Genomic DNA, 21,944 nt, shown 5'->3' on the forward strand with positions numbered 1-21,944 from the left:
CTCTTACACACAAAGCTATTGTCAGAAACCGTGGAAAATATCAGCTAAAATTGAGATCCCATGCCTTTGGAAATCCATTATTCTTATAACAACACAAAAAGGTGAATCTACGTTGCTTGTTTTATAGTAACTATTTTCTTTTCTAGGACTCTAAAATCAATATAAGTTTGATAATACAGTACTTTCTAGAAGTCTGTTAGGGATAAACATCAAGCTTTTTATTGCATGTTTTTCAGAATTTAATTTTTACTGACTGTGTTCTTGAACACAATTGAAACAGCTAGCTGTTACTTTTTTTACATATCCCTCTCTCTTTTGAAATCATAATTTTAACTGGAAGAAGTTATAAAAATGTCCTTTGTCCCCATCAAATTTTTCTGTTCCTACTCAGGACAGCTTCTCAAAAAGTTTCAAAAAAATATTATCTATATGTAGTGTTATTCTTACTGTATTACCTCATATAAAACCGTTGTGTTTCCATGCAGAAGAGGTCCATAGCAGATATAGGAATGTCCTACAACCCAGCCTAAGTCAGAAGCTGCCCACCACACCTAAAAATTAACAAGATAATAAAATGCATGTATGAGTATCTTAATCAGATAAATGCCATGTGATGTAAATTTAAAACCATTATTACCTCTCCAGGTTTAAGTCCATATATTGAAGACATTGACCAGTTTAGCATTACAGCGTATCCTCCAGTGGGCCTAATCACACCCTAAAGGAGAGAAAAAAGTGAAGTTAAAATCAATAAACAATGTATTAAAAGATTCTCTGTCTTTATACTACCCAACTTAAAAGTTCCTGGTTTAACAAATTTTGTATTCTATAAGCTAAAAATTACTTTGACTTTTTTATAAATATATTTGAATCATTATTTCTTTGGCTCCTCCAATATTAAACACGGAATAAGTTTTCCCCACCAGTGCCATTTGTAGAACTCATTCTTACTTAATATCCTCGACTTTCTAAAGAAAACTTGTGATTTCACACTCAATAAAATTTTTTCTAATGGTAACACACATTATTAACATTACATTTTCAGGCCTATTTCCAGAGTAAAAATGGAAACTATTAAAATTAAGTGCATAGAAAGGTAAAATGTAGTTGAGTGCCTAAAATATGGACTAACATAAGGACATCTATTTCTTAAAGTAATTAAATAATAATTGGCTGCTTAGAGGAAACAAAGCCGTACTCTAACTGGAGCCTCATTACAATGCTATGCTGGAGATCATGCAAGCACAGTATCAGAGCTGAGCAATTCTTTAATGATGAATTCGGGAACTCTGAGGAATGAATCACTATGATCTGGATCTAATTCTAACAGATTTTCCTTATTTTGCATTTTGGGCAAGATACATCATTGTAGTACAGCTTTTACAAATCAGTTTCAAATAACTTTCCTCAAAACTGTGAATATATTCAACTTCAATAAAAGATTAATATTTGAACACTGGGCACAAGAGTCACCATAAATAAGAATTAATGGTAAACTTAATAATTAATTTCATTTATCACTTCTTTAAAAGCATTAATCATTATTGGCTCAATAAGACATAACCATGTGGATATTTAGAATGAGCAGGTTAATGCCTGCTAAGAAATACGAGTTATATTCCACTCACATGTACTTCGAAGCATCTCTTAGTACAGCAATTATAACTGCTTTATGCAAAAAATAATTGGTTTACATAAAAGGGCAAACATTGACCTAACTAATAAATGTGCTGTTAGATGTACATTTTTGGCATAGCTCTTCAGCTTTAACACACATATATGAATCAGGGAAATAAAAAAGAAATTGACTTTCCATTATTTTACAAAATTGCTGCTCTCCTCAGATACCACTAATAAAATCAAGGTATCAAGCTGTGGAACATATTTCATCTACTAGCAACAACACCTGGTCTATTGGCAAATATCAGGTGCAGCTTTGTTGGCATTTGAGAGCTACTTTCTAGGTTGTATGACATGTTTAGCAGGAAGCTGGTTCTCTTGATCACCTTGGGAATATTAGAAATCCTAAGCCCCCACCACTAGGTTTCACACATACATTTTCCATTGCAAACTGAGCAGTTACTTTCCCAGTATATTCTATCCTACCTTTCATGCCCTTTGCTAATTAGTTTGTTCTATTGAGAAGGTCTTTTCCCATCACTCAATAGTTTGCTAAATTTGATATTAATTTGCATATACTTTTTTATAAACACTTTTACTCATTGTGCAGAAGACAAAAAGTACAGTTTTTTCATAGACAATATGTTGTCCATATGTTATAATAGATGGTGATACTTAATTTCAGCAATTATTTCACTTTTTAAATGTTTTAGAATTTTTTCTCCACTCTACCTGTACCTGCATTTAGAGCTCACTTTTATCAATAATTTTTTTTTTTTTTTGTCTTTTTGTGACCGGTAAGGGGATTGCAACCCTTGGCTTGGTGTCTCCCACACCACGCTCAGCCAGTGAGCGCACCGGCCACTCCTATATAGGATCCAAACCCGCAGCGGGAGCGCCACTGTGCTCCCAAGAGCTGCACTCTCCCGAGTGCGCCACAGGGCCGGCCCTATAAAAATTTTACTGCCATTTGCAACAACATGGATGGACCTTGAGAGAATTATATTAAGTGAAACAAGTCAGGCACAGAAAGAGAAATACCACATGTTCTCACTTATTGGAGGGAGCTAAAAATTAATATATAAATTCACACACACACATACACACACACACACAAACCGGGGGGGGGAAGAAGATATAACAACCACAATTATTTGAAGTTGATACAACAAGCAAAGAGAAAGGACATTGTCGGGGGGGAGGGGGGGAGGGAGAAGGGAGGGAGGTTTTGGTGATGGGAAGCAATAATCAGCTACAATGTATATCGACAAAATAAAATTAAAAAAAAAAACAAAAAAAAAAACAGAAAAAAAAAAATAAAATAAATGACAAAAAAAAAAAAAAAAAATTTTAAATATTATTATAACTGAGTAAATTTTTAGGTTGTATGGTACAGAAGGTAAGATGCATGGACTGGAAATTATGAAAGGGAATAAAGCTTAGGAAGGACATAACTGAGTAGTTATTCAATTGAAAAACCTAGAAGATAAATTTAAAATATATATTATCAAATTTCTATTTATCTCTCATTTGGGTACTTCTTCAAATGATGTTTACCAATGTCACTTTGTCTGTAAATTAGCGAATATTTAAACCCATCTGGTCAAAAAAAGTGAGACTTAAAGATGAGACCATGCATGAAAAAGCATTTAAAGTTGTAAAGGTCAAAATTTAATCATATTAAGAGTTATTTCCTTAGTTCTAGCAATTATTGCTTTTTATTTTACTCTGTGCTGATACTACCCCAACGGCACAAATGTCAAAATAATTAGAGGTTAGCATCAGAGATTCTCCTTACAAACAAGTAAGATGGAGCTGAGAGGAAATCCATAATTTTTGCTTTTCATTTGTCTCTGATACCCACTTTTATTTTTTTAAAGAATGAGTATAGAAATTTTAGTCAAGCATCATTTTACCATTCATTGATCTAGACTCTAGATCTGCAGCTTGGTCTTGCCTCCCAATTTGTTCAGATGGTACAGTTTTTGAATTTCTGAGTATTTGATATGGTGTAGAAAAAGGAACTACATCCTTGTCTAGTGCCTGTTCTTAAAGGAAAAGCTTTCAGCTTTTCCCCATTCAGGATGATATTGGCAGTGGGTTTATCATATATGGCTTTAATTATGTTGAGATACTTTCCCTCTATACCTAACTTATAGAGGGTCTTTGTCATGAATGAGTGCTGAACTTTATCAAATGCTTTTTCAGCATCTATAGAGATGATCATATGGTCCTTGTGTTTGAGTTTATTAATATGGTGTATCACATTTATTGATTTGCGTATGTTGAACCAACCTTGCATCCCTGGGATGAATCCCACTTGATCGTGATGAATAATTTTACGTATGTGTTGCTGTATTCTGTTTGCTAGTATTTTAGTGAGGATTTTTGCATCTATATTCATCAAGGATATCGGCCTGTAGTTTTCTTTTTTGGTTATATCTTTACCTTGTTTTGGTATCAGGATGATGTTTGCTTCATAGAATGAGTTTGGGAGATTTGCGTCTGTTTCAATCTTTTGGAATAGTTTGTAAAGAATCGGTGTCAATTCCTCTTTGAATGTTTGGTAAAATTCTGCTGTGAATCCATCTGGTCCTGGGCTTTTCTTTGTTGGGAGCCTTCTGATAACAGCTTCAATCTCCTTTATTGTTATTGGTCTGTTCAAATTTTCTACGTCTTCACGGTTCAGTTTTGGGAGCTTGTGTGTGTCCAGAAATTTATCCATTTCCTCCAGATTTTCAAATTTGTTGGCGTATAGTTGTTTATAGTAGTCTCGAATGATTCCTTGTATTTCAGATGAATCAGTTGTAATATCGCCTTTTTCATTTCTAATTTTTGTTATTTGAGTCTTCTCTCTTCTTTTTTTTGTTAGCCATGCTAATGGTTTGTCAATTTTATTTATCTTTTCAAAAAACCAACTTTTTGATTCGTTGATCTTTTGAATTGTTTTTTGGTTTTCAATTTCATTCAGTTCTGCTCTGATCTTAATGATTTCTTTCCGTCTGCTAACTTTAGGATTGGATTGTTCTTGTTTTTCTAGTTCTTTAAGGTGAAGTGTTAGGTTGTTCACTTGCCATCTTTCCATTCTTCTGAAGTGAGCATTTAATGCAATAAATTTTCCCCTCAATACTGCTTTTGCAGTATCCCACAGGTTTTGGTATGATGTATCATTGTTTTCATTAGTTTCAATAAACTTTTTGATTTCCTGCTTGATTTCTTCTTGGACCCATATGTCATTAAGTAGAATGCTGTTTAATTTCCATGTGTTTGTATAGTTTCCAGAGTTTCGTTTGTTATTAATTTCTAGTTTTAATCCATTGTGGTCTGAGAAGATACATGGGATAACTGCAATTTTTTTGAATTTATTGAGACTTGATTTGTGACCTAATATGTGATCTATCCTGGAGAATGATCCATGTGCTGATGAGAAGAATGAATATTCTGAGGTTGTTGGATGGAATGTTCTGTAGATATCTGCCAATTCCAATTGGTCTAGAGTCTTGTTTAGATCTTGTGTTTCTCTACTGATTCTTTGCCTAGATGATCTGTCTAATATTGACAGTGGAGTGTTCAGGTCCCCTGCTATTATGGTATTAGTGTCTATTTCCTTCTTTAGGTCTAATAGAGTTTGTTTTATAAATCTGGCTGCTCCAACATTGGGTGCGTACATATTTATGATTGTTATGTCTTCTTGATGGATCAGTCCTTTTATCATTAAGTAGTGTCCCTCATTGTCTCTTTTTATGGTTTTTAGTTTAAAGTCTATTTTGTCAGATATAAGAATAGCCACTCCAGCTCGTTTTTCTTTTCTGTTTGCATGGTAAATCTTTTTCCATCCTTTCACTCTTAGTCTGTGTGAATCTTTATGGGTGAGGTGGGTCTCTTGTAGGCAGCATATAGTTGGGTCCTGCTTTTTGATCCAGTCAGCCAGTCTGTGTCTTTTAATTGGGGAATTTAAGCCTTTAACATTAAGAGTTGTGCCCACTCTCACCACTCTTATTCAACATAGTGTTGGAAGTACTAGCCAGAGCAATCAGAGAAGAGAAGGAAATAAAGGGCATCCAGATTGGAAAAGATGAAGTCAAACTGTCCCTGTTTGCAGATGACATGATCCTATATATCGAACAGCCTAAAACCTCTACAAAAAAACTGTTGGAATTGATAAATGATTTCAGCACAGTAGCAGGATACAAAATCAACACACAAAAATCAGTAGCATTTCTTTTCTCCAATAGTGAACATGCAGAAGGAGAAATCAAGAAAGCCTGCCCATTTACAATAGCCACCAAAAAAATAAAATACTTAGGAATTGAGTTAACCAAGGAGGTGAAAAATCTCTATAATGAGAACTACAAACCACTGCTGAGAGAAATTAGAGAGGATACAAGAAGATGGAAAGATATTCCATGCTCTTGGATTGGAAGAATCAACATAGTGAAAATGTCCATACTACCCAAAGTGATATACATATTCAATGCAATCCCCATCAAAATCCCAAAGACATTTTTCTCAGAAATGGAAAAAACTATTCAGACATTTATATGGAACAATAAAAGACCACGAATAGCCAAAGCAATGCTCAGCAAAAAAAATAAAGCTGGAGGCATAACACTACCTGACTTTAAGCTATACTACAAAGCTATAATAACCAAAACAGTATGGTACTGGCATAAAAACAGACACACTGACCAATGGAATAGAATAGAGAATCCAGAAATCAACCCACACACTTACTGCCATCTGATCTTTGACAAAGGCACCAAGCCTATTCACTGGGGAAGGGACTGCCTCTTCAGCAAGTGGTGCTGGGATAACTGGATATCGATATGCAGGAGAATGAAACTAGATCCATACCTCTCACCGTATACTAAAATCAACTCAAAATGGATTAAGGATTTAAATATACACCCTGAGACAATAAAACTTCTTAAAGAAAACATAGGGGAAACACTTCAGGAAATAGGACTGGGCACAGACTTCATGAATACGACCCCAAAAGCACGGGCAACCAAAGGAAAAATAAACAAATGGGATTATATCAAACTAAAAAGCTTCTGCACAGCAAAAGAAACAATTAAAAGAGTTAAAAGACAACCAACAGAGTGGGAGAAAATATTTGCAAAATATACATCTGACAAAGGATTAATATCCAGAATATATAAGGAACTCAAACAACTTTACAAGAAGAAAACAAGCAACCCAATTAAAAAATGGGCAAAAGAGCTAAGTAGGCATTTCTCTAAGGAAGATATACAAATGGCCAAAAGACATATGAAAAAATGCTCAACATCACTCAGCATCCGGGAAATGCAAATCAAAACCACATTGAGATACCATCTAACCCCAGTTAGGATGGCTAAAATCCAAAAGACTATGAACGATAAATGCTGGCGAGGCTGCGGAGAAAAAGGAACTCTCATACATTGTTGGTGGGATTGCAAAATGGTGCAGCCTCTATGGAAAATGGTATGGAGGTTCCTCAAACAATTGCACATAGATCTACCATACGACCCAGCCATCCCACTGTTGGGAATATACCCAGAGGAATGGAAATCATCAAGTCGAAGGTATACCTGTTCCCCAATGTTCATCGCAGCACTCTTTACAATAGCCAAGAGTTGGAACCAGCCCAAATGCCCATCATCAGATGAGTGGATACGGAAAATGTGGTACATCTACACAATGGAATACTACTCAGCTATAAAAACGAATGAAATACTGCCATTTGCAACAACATGGATGGACCTCGAGAGAATTATATTAAGTGAAACAAGTCAGGCACAGAAAGAGAAATACCACATGTTCTCACTTATTGGAGGGAGCTAAAAATTAATATATAAATTCACACACACATACACACATACACACACAAACCGGGGGGGGGGGGGGAAGAAGATATAACAACCACAATTATTTGAAGTTGATACAACAAACAAACAGAAAGGACATGGTTGGGGGGGAGAGGGGGAGGGAGACGGGAGGGAGGTTTTGGTGATGGGGAGCATTAATCAGCTACAATGTATATCGACAAAATAAAATTTAAAAAAAAAAAAAAAAAAAAAAAAAAAAAAAAAAACCCTCAGTAGTAAATCTGAGTTGGGGAGATGGTTTTAGTCTGGCCAGTCTCCTTCAGCTTTACCAGAGAGATGGGATAGCCTAACATCTCTCCTCAGGGCACCAATATTCCTGAATTAAAGCTGACTTCCATATTCCACCAAAAAAAAAAAAAAAAAAGAAAAAGGAACTACATGGTTTCATATTCTCCATGAAGATATTTTACAAGTGTGAAAGTAAAAAAAAAAAAAAAAAATGGAAAGATTAGGTCTAAAAAGATTTTCCTTATTATAAATATTAATTTGTGACTAAAGAAAGATGATAAAGAGTCTGTTTCTTGTTTGCAATTATATTTTCCAGGCAATAATTAAAATGCAAAAGAAAAATCCTGTTCAGTCTCTGAAAACACCTAAATCATGCTCAAAAAACCAAATTATATTCCAAGCAAGCAAAATTAATCAGAAACTAATAATGGCTGATTTTTAAAGTATATTTGAAATATTTAGCATGAGGTAAAATATTTATTCAATACCAATGCTTACCCCTAAAACACATGCATGCTGCATTTTAGTCTTTTGAATCGTTGTTATTATTTTCTATATTTAGTTATACCCTACCTACCTTAAAAATGATGGTATTAGGTGATCTAATATAATCTCAGAAAAGACTTTTAACCTGCCTGTATACTGTTTGGGGTTTTCTGGTTTTGTTTTTGTTTTTTGTAGGATCAGCTATAATTCTTAAAGTCTTGTGGAGAACTTGTAAAACACCGAGCTGGGAGTAACATTCTGGACCCCAAATAAAGACATAAAAGTGAATTCTATGTCAGAAAAGGGAAAGGAGACAATGTAAAGGTGCTCTTTCTTTTGACCACTTATAATGTAAATGGCATTTTAAAAATTCAATCTGTACAACTAAAATTAAAAGGTGATTATTAGTCACTTAGGAATGAAGCCACAGGGTGATCACAGATGGTTCTTTATGATTTCCAACTTAATGAGCTGCTTTTAAAGACAAGAAGAGTCATAAAATACCATACATGGGGCCATTAAAGTAAAAGAAAAAACATGTCAGTATCAAGTGTCGTATGCAATTTTGGTTGCGGCAACTTAAAAATGAAAAATACCATTGGAACAATAGGTATTGTAAGGGAAGAGAAAGGAAGACTGACATGTGTGGTGAAATTAAGAGCCTGGGATTCTTCATCCTAGAAAAGTGCTATTATCAAAAAACACATTTATAAAAATCTGAAAAGCAAATCTGAAAATACAAAGCAAGAAAAGTTTGGAGTATGTGACATAACTTCATACTTCCTAAATTGAGCCTCTTTATCATCTACTCTAGAGTAAAGCCTTATACAAGAGAAACATACATATTTACATACATAAAAAATATATTTATACACACATGCATATGTAAATATATGTGTATATGTATACATATCTGTTTATAGACATGTATATGCTTATGTATATGTCTTATATATGTGTATATGTACGTGTATATGTTTGTATGTGTATATATGTATATGAGTATATATATATTTTTTAACTCAGCCTGACATAGTGAGGAAACAAATGGGAAATAAATCGTGTACTTGAAAAGAAATCCATCACCAAATGATTCCTGGAGTCAGAGAGTTGAGAAATAAAAGAAATGATTCTGATTTACCTTTTTAAAAAACCCAACACATCAACATCAACTTTGTTGTGATAGTTGCTTTACAGACAGCATCCCCTCTTTTAGTTTTTTATTTTTTCTGCTGTTTTTGTTCATCACTACAAATCATAATACTCTTTGTATCCATTATCTCCCTAATCTTCCTCCCCCTCCCCCTTTCCCACCTCTAGTGACCATAGGTCTGTTCTCTTCTTCTGAAAATTCAATGTATTATAATGGTTCTCCTTCCTTCCTTCCTTCCTTCCTTCCTTCCTTCCTTCCTTCCTTCCTTCCTTCCTTCCTTTTTTCCTTCCTTCCTTCCTTCTTTCCTTCCTTCCTTCCTTCCTTCTCTCTGTCCTTCCTTTCTTTCTTAGCTCCCACCTTTTTAGAAGAAAGTCCCATCCTTTTTCTGAAGCTGATTAGCTCCTACTTGTTCACACAAGTATGCAAAGACATTGTGAAAGTGTCACTCCTTGTGGGAAATTGTTCCTCATCCTATTGTTTGTGTTAAATGTGTCCCTGGTCTTCTATAGCACCCAGAACTTGCAAACCTCATTAGAGCACTGACATCACCACCTAATGCTGTGAAGAGAATGCCTCTGTGTCTTCAGCATTTAATACGTTTAATACATTTGTTGACTGACTAAATGAGTGAACAATTTAGGAAATAAACACACGTGTGAACAATACAATTATTTTTTAAAATACTCTTCTTCGTTGAGGAGAAACCTTAGAAACTTGAAGAACAGTGAATCATCTTAGAAGAAATATAATGTTTCCGTCTGGGATACATCATCAAACACAAAATCTTGCTACAGGTTTTTGGATGACTCTGAAACTACCTCTATGGAGGATACTTTAGCAGCTCCAATTTTTCATTGGTTTGAACAACTATGAGATACGAGGCAAAGGTGTAGCAAGTTCAGCATTTTAACTGCAAAAATTATAGGACAGATTTTTTTTTAAAGTTCACTGCTTTTTTAATTTGCCTTCCATTTTTTTCCTTAGGGCAGGAAATATGAATAAGTCACCTAACAAGTAAGAATAAAAATTACATAAGTTGTGTAAATGCACATCAGGACAAAAGGCATCCTTCCTTTCAATCCCTTCCTTTTGGTTTCTTTTTCCCTGTTCTCTCTCTTTTTTTTTTTTTTTTTTGGTTTTCACTTCCCTCCATGATATTATACTGGAAGAAGGTAAATATGACCATTACTAAATCTCCAGCTCCCATAAGAACACGCCATTCAGATGAAGGATTCTTTTATTGTGTAGTGCTTTGAACATTCTTGAATATAGGCACCCAAACCAAACAGGACCGAAGCCCACAACAAAACTAAACTGTATGCTAAGCAGCTCAGCTGTGGTTGCTGGAATATTTGCAGCAGCTAACAGATTAACCTGTCATATAGCAACCTGACAACTCCAGGGATGGCAGATGAAGAGATGCAAATATGCCCTAAATATATCTGCAAATTCTAACCAAAAAATAGACTGCCTTATGTGTGTCTTATATGTGCCTATGAAAAACAAGCATTTTTAAGCAGAATACTTTTATGGGCTCACAACATCATTTTTCCTCACGAAGATCAAAGATTGAGAAAACTAACTATATGATGACATGAAATTTATATCTAAATGCTTTATTAATGCAAGTGTGCTCATCTTTCCTGTACTTCTATTCTCGAGCTCCCAACATTAAATTTTTAGATACTATCAATCTTGATTATGCCTACCAAAAACGAAATGACAATTTTATGAATAAAAAGGAGTCAGAGGGGCTAACTAGAGAAATAAGAGCTCATTCAATAAATATTCTGAGGATCTACCATGGTCAGATTTTAAGGCTAGTGTCATAACAGATTCAAAGAAGTATGAGAATATTCAATGTTATGAAAATAACTAAATACAAACTAATATGTGCAAGGTAGATAAAAATAAGATTTCCTGGCAAGGCCTAATTTCAAAGTAATTGAAATTTCAAAGTCCGCTTGAAGAGAGAGGGAAGTATTTCTGATGGACCTTGAGAGAGAATTGCCTTATCTTTCCATTCTGCATACTTCACCTTCCAAAACCACTCACTCTCATGATTTAAGCACCAGCCCTCTATACCGATGACCCACAAGGGTCTATTTCCAACCCACAGCCACACTTCCAACTATTGACCGGGCATCTCTATGTTAATGTCCCCAAGACACATCATAATATGTTAAAAAAAAACTCCCAGTTTTCCCAGTCCCCAAACACCCTCATGTGTTTGTATTTCAGTGAAGATTCAAAATCACCCTCCTATGTTCTAAGGTTTGAAGTCTTGGACTCCTCCTCTGTCCACTCCTAGCCTTCTGATTTCTCCCTGTTAAGTTTAATTTAATTCCTAAACTAAACAGCCTGAAAAATAATCTCCTTGCCTCCATTGTGGGTAATCACCACCTTCCCAACAAAAGGATCACAGTCAAATCTTGAATTACCTATGTTCACATACATTGTAATCTGTGGAGTATACTAACATTTATAAAGCAAATATATTTCACAGGGCCTAGCTTCCAAGGCCCTGTAGTTTCACGTATGGCCTAACTTTTTAAAATTACATATAGAAATGTTAAGCTTGCAAAAGACAGGAAACTTTCCCCAGTCTCTGTTGTCGATAAAGAATTGTAACACAGCAAAATTGCTGGCTCTAAAGGGCAGGTGTCCTTGGTTCAGCTAAACCTAATGAGTGTTGCCATGACAATTATCTTACTGTTCTTTTTGTAACTACCTATGTTCCTTTTCTGTAACTTTCTGGCCTGGAGAATAAATACTGAGAGAAGACCCTAGTTTGGCATTATTTTTCTGAGGAATGTCTCTCTCTTGAGGGTTCCTGGAAAATTAACCCCTTTCGGGCCTCTCACTTCTCAGAAGAAATGGGCTTTGAGTAATCCTTTGTGTCTCTGTCACCCTGGGGGAGAGGTGACAGTAATCCCACTAGACTGAAGGGACTGTGGTATACTCATAGTTTTATCTATTCTAGCACAGAATGAGCACTCAGTACACAGACATTGAATTGAGCCAAATTCAAAGTGAATAGAGAAATTTCCAAATAACTAAAGCCCTCTCCAATTTACTGAAATAGATTATCTTCAGGATGGTACATTAGGAGAAAAATTGAGAATGACAGAAGCATCAAAGGATCTTCAGTTTGGGCACTAAAAGGAATCCAGAAAAGAACGTCTTGACCCAGAGAAAACCTGGAGGAGCTAGGATCCTTCCTTATTTTGAACCACCACTTTTCAATCTTAATGCTCTGTGTATTACTTTTTATTTTATTTGTACTATCCTGGCTGAGTCAGCTTTGAATGGCCGACAAGCTCTTCTTCTACTCCTCCCATTCAGATCCTAATCCAGGTCACAGTGAATTTCAGAGTGATTTAAAGTCTTGAGGTGGTACAAACATTTTTATAAGATTCCTACGGGCTTTTAAAGGGTTAAAGTATTTTTGTTGTTGTTTTTAACTTCATTAGATTATACTGTTTTCAGGGTCCAGGATTTCCTCTCATGTTGATACTTTTATGTTAGATTATAATTTTGCTGAGTCCTCTTTTATTTTACAGCCAAATGTTTGGTTGGACTCCATGTGGCTGGTGCAGAACTGCACTGTGATGCAGAACTGCAAGAACTGGAGGGTGAGAATTGTGTCCAGCAGATGATTTAGAATGCTTAAACAAAAAAAATTCTTAATGTCTTCAATATGAAGGAATATTAATTTTCAAATGACTAGAGATGTAAAAATATCATAAAGTTTCAATCCTACAATGACATAAATATCTTCATGCATATGCATCTGTTTATTATGCATTCAGTAAAAATTTATTGAAGATCAACTACATACAAAGCATAATGGTAGACCAAAATGTGGTAAAACATGTTCTCTGTCCTCAGAGACAATAAATTCCCCTACCAAGTATTTTCCTTTTCACAAGCAAGTTTTACTTGGAACATCTTAAATTTCCTTTTTAAAATCCAATCTAATATATTAATTATTTTAGGATTATTAAAAGATTATGTGTTCAGAACTCTGATGCTACAAACATCTAATAGTAATAAAGAGGCCACTGCCCTCAGGATCAAAGTGATTATGAAAGTCTCTTCCCCCACCGAATTCTATGATCCAATGAATACTGAACCCCCTAATAAGGATGAGTAACGCAGATGATTCCATAAGCGTTTACAAAGTTGTATGAAGAAACAATATTATTTGGAGATAACAGACAAAAGTGGTATTTGTTGACATTTGACACATTCATGAATATTGATGCTTTCAACTTCCCTTTGTGAAAACACCTCTCATGGTAAACAGATTTAAAAATCCTTCATCATTTTCTATGCTGTAAATAAAATAATTCAGTACTCTGGATAAATTGTCTTTTGTTCAGACTGTCTAGGCCAATTCTCAAACTTACATTTGTAAAAAAAATTAGATTTCCCTAGATCAAAAATCAACTTCATACCATATGAAAGTTATACCTCAATTTAAAACAATAAAAATATTTCATTTAGAATATATTTGTATAAAATTTTATTAAACCTTCAGATATTCAGTCAACTATTTATCAATTTTACTAGCTTACTAAAGTAATGGCATATTTCTGGTATTTGAAAAGATTTTGAAAGAAATACAAGCAAAGCATTTGACATTAAATATAATGAATTTTTTTTACATTTAGAGTTAACTACAACATTTAATATTAAGTAACTGTCTAAACCACAAAATTTGATATAAAGTAACTTTATGAAGGTACAGTCTGTAAATATTTTCTCTCAGTGATAAAATTTTATGAGCACAAAGGAAATCTGCTGCTATAGATATTTATTCCAAAGAGAGTGAATACCTTAGGCAACCCCGTTGTTCCAGATGTGTAAAGAATATACAGTGGATGTTCTGAAAGAACAGGAACACAGTCATGTGACTGGGCTTTTGCCATCTCTTCATCCCAATCAAGATCACGACCTGGAGCCAAAGGAACCGTTTCCTACACAGCAAAAATACAGGAATATGCTCTGTAAAAAGGAGATTAAATCAAGGGAACAACAGAGGGTATCTAAATCTATATAGGTCTGACCATATGACTGAAAATCTAAGCCTATAGAACACTAAACATCAGATTTATGATTAAGAATTTCAAAATCATAAGTTAAGGTAAATGTTTATAAAAATTCCAAGAGTTTGATGTTGACATGTTTTATTCAAATCAAGGGATACTCAAGAATTTCAATCTGATGCAGTTAGGTTTTCAACACTCAGAGCTTACCTAACAGAGGTCCATGTTTCTGTAGATGAATGTACACTAATAAATTTATAAATTAATTTATATTTTTTGTAATCTACTTCTTTTACATTATAAGTTCCATCTTCACAATGAAATGTCAACTAACCCGTTAAAATTTCTCTTTATACAAGGGCATTTAGGAGTAATACTGCAGCCACCTTTGCAAATGAGGAAATACTAAATCATCTTCAGAGGTGAAAGAGAATTGTTTTTGCTTTTTCAAGCATAAAAGACAGTTTTTAAAATTAATGAGACTATTTGATATATCTAAAATGCTATCCTAGTTTTTTCCTTCTAGGTCATTAATTAATGTAGTAGAAACGTTTGTTTTGTGTTCTTTTTTTGTTCTGAGAACCAGGCCCTGTGTTGTAGACTTTGTAACAACGGAACCATGAATTAATTAGATACAACTTTAAAGAATTTAACAGACCCCTTTAAAAACAGTGGCAATGAAATGGCCAGGTAAGTGAACAGTAGGGAAGCATCTTATTGAAAAGTTAATCTAATGCGAAGTTAAAGCCATTTAAGTAGAGTTAATACCCATGAAGTGTCTGGTTATTTTCTGATATGTTAGCTAAGCTTAAGATCACATATCAGGAAGCGTATGATTGATGAACATGATAGCACAGGTACAAGCAAGGCTATGCATTCCTCAGTGAATGTTAGTGAGATATGCCATGTAGAGATGTACTTGACCAATTATTTCATCAAGGTGAAAGCTTTGGGCAAGCTGAGGTAACCCCAAAGACTCCAAGATATTTAGAAAAGACAAGCAACTTCCATTTTCTGGGCTCCTTAATATATTAATCGGGGTTGTAAAAACTGGTCATATATTTAAGTAGCTACATTTACAAATTAATGCTTCAATACAATATCACAAATATGATGCCTGTATGAATAAACACATTTATAGGTAACAATCTGAATTGAAGACCTTTCATGAAGATGAAGTTTCAGACCCAACTGGCTTATACAACCTCACTCTGTTAGGTACTGGCTGTGCTACTTAGATAAATAAAAACAGCTAACTATGTGGCCAAATCATGTTTCCATTTATTTTTATGCATCAGATAAAAGCAATTAATTTCAATTTATCAAATTTTTGGCATCACAATTAAAGACCTATAAGAAAGTATCTCACTGCATAATAAAAAATGTCAATTGAGTAATCACAAAAATAATTACACATTGATGATTTTTTTATAGGCCTCTAATGAAATGAGGACTTGAATTAATGGTTATTCTTGAAGCTAAGAAATACAGGTATGTTTAAAGGAGATTTGACAAAATGAATCAAAAAAATCTACATTTAGGTTTTACACATGTGCATTTACTTTTACAGACATGTTTTTCCTGATTTTTTGTTGTTGTTGCTATTTGTTTTTTTTTGCTTTTTAACGGTTTTATTGATTATGGTTGACATATGTTACATATAACTGTGTACAATTTGTTATTTTGACATACATATACTCTCATGAAAAAATTACCACAATCAGGATAATGAATATTTCCATCACCCACATGTATCATTTTTTAAGGTACAATATTTTTAATACAGATGAAGCCCCAACACTCTATTCTCATCTGTCCCTCCCCAGACATAATCACTATCTTGAAGCTATCCTTTTGTCCATTTGTCCTTTTCTAAAAACTTATTATGTATCTACAGACAAGACAATAATATTGGGTAATATCCTAAAACATTTACTTTCAATGTGAGGATTACTGTTAAAACACTAACCCAGGGCCTGACGTCTAGCAAGCACTCAGTAAATGTTAGCTATCATTTTTTTTTATTGGTTATGGATATTCATGAGACACGAAGCTGATTGTCACCCCTCGAATAGGGAACATTAATATACATATCCTATATTTTTACAGTGAAAGAAATAGCATATATCTTGTTGATTAAAAGTCATTAAACTGGAGTTCAAATCCTGGCTCTACCATTTATCAGCTGTGACGTTGGGTATGACCTCTTCATTATTCAGACTCTTCTTCTGTAAAATAGGGCCAGTTATAGCATCTACTTCATTGGAAAGTACTGTAAAATGTACTTACTGATATATTCTATTGTTTTTTCTTCCTTCATGGATCACGGAATAATTTATCTGTTTAGAATATTCATATTTTGTTTTTCTAAACATAGTTTTATTTCTGGTGCAAATAGTTCTCCAAACTTTTTAAAAGACATTTTGCATACAAATTAATCATATCTCTAAGAGACAAAATTAAATAAGGAGAAGTATTTGGAAGAAGACGTTAGCTGTGGGCCTAGCACATAATAAGTTCTTTATAAGTTCTATATGAATTCATATATGTATGTGGATAACACACATACATTACTCACATAAACACACTTTTGTGTGTGTGTGTGTGTGTGTGTGTGTGTGTGTGTGTGTGTTCTTGCCATTCCTCTAAACTTCTCTTACCCAAAACCTTCTTTATTGCTGACTTTGATTCCTTGATTTAAACAGCATCAAAGCATCAACTTTTTAAAAAATATGCTTGAGGTCATCTGAAAGAAACTTAAAATTCTTCTTTGAGACAGTAAGAACATTAAAATCATTGAGTGCAACAGTTCATGAACCACAGGCTACTAAAACTGTACACGGAAATTTAATGTAGGCAATGGGAATTGCTAGGTGGTGATCAAAATAGCATTGTTTTAATCCTCTCTGTTTTCATATATTGTTATCTAATTATTTTCTGCAGATAACCTCTCAAGAGTTCCACAGAATTGCACAATTCTTTGCACTCTTGTGATTTCTCTTCTGCAAAAAAAAAAAAAAAAAAAAAAAAAAAAAAAAAAATTTAATCTGCTAGAAACCCAAGTTGGTCCTACCATAAATAGCTGGAGACTTGCTTGGATGTGGGAATAAGGTGATCATAAGAACAAAGTCACTAGGAAAAGTATTGTAAAATGTACTTATTGATGTATTCTAATGCATTTTTTTTTCCTTCATAGATCACAGAATAATTTATCTGTTTAGAATATTCATGTTTTGTTTTCCTGAACATAGTTTTATTTCTGGCCTAAATACCTTTCCAAATTTTTTAAAAGGCATTTTGCATACAGATTAATCATACCTCTCCAAGAGACAGGATAGCTGAGGAATTAGGCATGCAGAGTGCATGCATTCAAATCACGACTCTGGCACTTACTACTGGGCAAGTTTATCTCTATGTTCATTAGAGTCCTCTTCTTTAAAATAGGAATAATAGTATCATGTAGCTCAGGGTTACCGGGAAGATTTTTTAAATTATCCTTTAGTACAGTGTCTTAAAACTCATAAGACAAGCAGCCAATTAGTGTTTGTTAGTATTATTATTGTTGTTATAATTTGAACTAGTAAATAACACTTTACACAATCACACTATACAAAGAACCCAATTCATTAATATCACTTATGTTTCTGTGTTTGAATCCTTTGGTTTTAAGTTAGTTTTTTATAAAATCAGTATGTATCATACATATCTTTTTTTTTTTTTTTTCTAAAAATAACAATGACATTCAGGCAGTTATTTAATTGTTTATAATTTGAGTGTCTCTTTCAAATGGTCAAAACCAAAATCATCTTTAATGCATTACCATAAGCAAGAACCAAACTCAATTTCAAATTACCATATTTGGACGATTATAAATGAGAACTTTGTCTGGTTTGTGATGTCCTATTCTTAGTGCTTCTTCTAGAAGTGGTATGTACTCTACCCTCCTTCCAGGTTCAACACCAAATGATGCTGTAACAACCACCTTGGGCTACAATAAAAAAAATTGAGAAAGCTTTAACAATCCTAATTAAGGCAATCACAATATTTCAGGTGCAGACTGGTAGTTTAACATTTCTAAAGAAATGTTAGAACGATTCTGTTCTCTATTGAATAAAATGGCCTAAAACCAATGTAGTAGATCTAACCACTTCCACATAAATTTTACTTACCTATTCAAAATTACACACTCAATGATGCTTTTGGCTCATAATGATTTTTTTTTTTGGCTCACAAAACACCTTCCAAAGAATTCGTTAAACCCTGTGGATTTGCCACGAACCAGTGAAATTCAAACCTTGGGGCCCCTCATTGCAGAGACACCTGTAGGAGCTGTTGTTGAGGTTGCAGCACTTCTTAGGTGGAGAAGGCCAGCCCCGTTACCATCAAGAAGCATTTCTAAGGTTTTCAATGTAAGCATCTCTTCTAAGTGCCTAAAGAGTCCACAAAAGGAAGGGACCCAAGTCTCCAATAACTTTTTAAATGAATTTTTCCCATTTTAAATGTGAGGTAAAAAATTTGAACTATGAGGTACAAAATTTGAAAAGTTCATAGAAAAATAGAATTAAAAGATAATATTTCCATGAACTTTTTGAAGATCCCTTGTACATATTCATATTTACTACATATTCTATTGTAATTTTATATTATATTTCATAAAAGGGCCCCCAGTTGATTTAAGTTTCATTAAAATACACTTGGTACTCTTCTTTACCTGACAACTTGCTAGTCTTTCTTTAAGGCATACTCAGGTGTAGCCAAAAGGTGTCCCTGGAAGGGATCACAGCTTGGGTTAATGTCCCTTCCTCAGTACATTCTGGGCATACCTCAGATGTCTGACTACAGTAAAAGTGTTTGTTCATCTCCATCACTGCACAGTAAACTTTCCAAGGCCATGTTTGGATGCCATTTACCTTTGTGTCTCCTATACTTGGTACAGTGCATGCCATGCCATAAGCTCTCAATAAATATTTGTGGAACTGACCCAAAATTCTCATTAATTTTCAGGAACAAATATGTTTTCCTCCTTTTAAGTATACTGTTTCTTCACCAAGAAATCCAAAGCAAAGGAGACAGAAAATGAATTATTCAGAAGACAGATAATCAATCCAAGGTATTGCATCCATTCCTGAATTCTGATTTTTGGTTACAGTACATTTCATCTAGGAAAGGCTTATACTGTGCCAAATATATGCATGTATAATACTCTCTGCTTTCTGAATATCATTTAATATGCATGGAGCTGAGGCTCAGTACAGTTACATAGCTTGCCCCAGGTTATAATGGCGGAAGCAGAAAAAAGGGCCAGTCTGATCGCAGAACTTTTTTCTTTACACTACATGAAGTTGCATTTTAGAAGAAAAAAAAAGAAAGGAAGAAAAGAAAGAAAAATAAGTCTTGTTTCCTTTTATTATTTTTTAAAGGTCAGGAATTTGTATATAACGCACATTTTAATATCTGTAATACTTGCAAAAATAACTCTAGATAACAGTTCCTAAGATTAGAATTCTGAATAAATGAAACTAAGCTGCATATCAAATTACAAACATATACAGGCTGGCCAGTTAGCTCAGTTGGTTAGAGACTGGTGCTGATAACACCAAGGTCCAGGGTTTGATCTGTGTGCTGGCCAGCCGCCAAAAAAAATAAATAAATAAACGAATAAATAAAAAATAACAAAACCCAGATAAATTAAGAACATATGTAGAATATGTTAGGAAGTGAATAATTTAATAAAGTCAAAATTAAACTCTTCCTCTGGTTAAATAATCCCTTTCATATTTCTATTAACAGTATTTTACTGGAGATTTTACTGGGATCTGGACCAAATTGTTAGAATACATTCTTGTCATCTTTGTCTGTTAAAATAAAACTTTTTCTTTAGCCTATTTACTTGAAAATCATGACATCAAAATCATCCCTGATTTCAACTATTAATTTTATTCAAATATCTCAGATGTATTACTTAAATTTGATATGTCCGATGGCCTTGCGCATAAGAACATGCATTTACTGCCTAAACTCCTTCAAAAGGCTATGTGTTTGTGTGTGTGTATGTGAGAGTGTGTGTGTGTTATGAACGAAAACTCAAGTGTATAGCATACATTTTGTAAATCCTTATTTTTTCTATATTTCATTTTCTCCATATCTTATAATTTTTTAAACGAAATAATACATGCAATACCTTTTTCTATATGCTGTTTGGGATTTCTCTAGCTAAAAAAATGGAGTCTATAGCTTCTTCAGAGAAGTCCCCAACTTTCCACTGATTCGCAGGTCAGTGACTGATTCATATTTCCCCCTGATTTTCTTCATAAACATTATCTCAGAACATTTAAAAAAGAAAAACAAGAAAAATAAAAATAAAGTAACAAATCAGCATCCTAGTACCAGTAACTGATCTATCATCAGATCAAGTGAAATATGCAAAGCCTCACTCTATGCCTAGCACTCAGGAGGCTCTCAAAATGGATCCGTTCCCTTCCCTGTTAAGAATGTCTCATCTTGGGCTTGAAAAACTCTAAATGTCAGCTATCACATACTCTAATAACAACCTTCCATTCTTAATTTTCCTACTATTGTTATTCTCCACTTATTACCCATGGCTTCACAAATAGACCACCTGTCAAAGGTTCTTATTCCAGCCTCTAGCTTCTCCTTACTCATATCATACTGCAAGACTTGCCTCCTCTTAGCATAGCTTGAAACATGACACTCACCTGCTCAAAAACGTTTACTGGCCAAGGTTTACAGAATCCAGTTCACACAAAACTTGCCTTTGCAAGCTCACCTTCTCTCCCTCTTCAGTAACACTGATCTACTTTCTGTCTTCCCAAATGAATTTTACTCTTTCTTGCCTCTAATGCGTGACTCAAATCCTTTTTCTCTCTTTTTGGATACTGCTATGTCATTCTCTTCAATGAGCTGAATCTTAGCCAAGATCTAACTCAAATCTGACCTCCTTCAGGAAGCCCTCTTCACCACCCCAACTAAAAGAAAATGCTTCTTCCTCTAAATCAGGGGTCTGCAAATTATGATTGTCAGCCAAAACCAGCCCACAGCCTGTTTTTGTAAAGGTGTACTGGGGCACAGACATTCCCATTCACTTATGTGTTGTCTAAGGCTGCCTTTGCATTATAACAGTAGAGCTAAATAATTGCAAAGAGACCATGTAATCTGCAATGCCTAAAATATTAACTATCTGGTCACTTACAGAAAAAAATTTTCTGACTCCTGCTCATAAATCCATAACATTTTTAATGAGTACTACATGCTAGACATTGTACCAAGTGTTTTAAATTGAATATCTCAGTGATATTTTACAACAAACTTATGAAGTTTGTTATTTTAGTACCCATTCAAACATGTGACTTCACATCTTCCTGACACCACCTCTTAATCACTTAATTACCTCCATTTCTGGAATTATATAGATTATAAAACTAGTTATGTGTCCCATCCATTTGATAAGTAGTGTTTATTTTCCTGTTTCAAGGACATATAGTGGGAACTTAATAAATATATGTAGAATAAATAAAT

At 34.1% G+C, this 21,944-nt stretch overlaps 1 protein-coding gene across 1 annotated transcript in view; it reads right to left on the bottom strand.

Moving 5' to 3' along the window:
- Positions 1 to 21,944, bottom strand: part of ACSS3 (acyl-CoA synthetase short chain family member 3) — a 186,972-nt gene that overhangs the window by 105,565 nt on the left and 59,463 nt on the right. The window contains exons 4-7 of the mRNA XM_063076153.1: positions 18,262 to 18,396; positions 14,199 to 14,339; positions 638 to 718; positions 456 to 551 (exon numbers count right to left, since the gene is read on the bottom strand). Of these exons, the coding sequence (XP_062932223.1) occupies positions 456 to 551; positions 638 to 718; positions 14,199 to 14,339; positions 18,262 to 18,396 (453 nt within the window). The remainder of the gene's footprint in view (positions 1 to 455; positions 552 to 637; positions 719 to 14,198; positions 14,340 to 18,261; positions 18,397 to 21,944) is intronic.

The sequence above is a fragment of the Cynocephalus volans genome, chromosome 12 (assembly GCF_027409185.1).
Source record: "Cynocephalus volans isolate mCynVol1 chromosome 12, mCynVol1.pri, whole genome shotgun sequence".
NCBI lineage: Eukaryota > Metazoa > Chordata > Mammalia > Dermoptera > Cynocephalidae > Cynocephalus > Cynocephalus volans.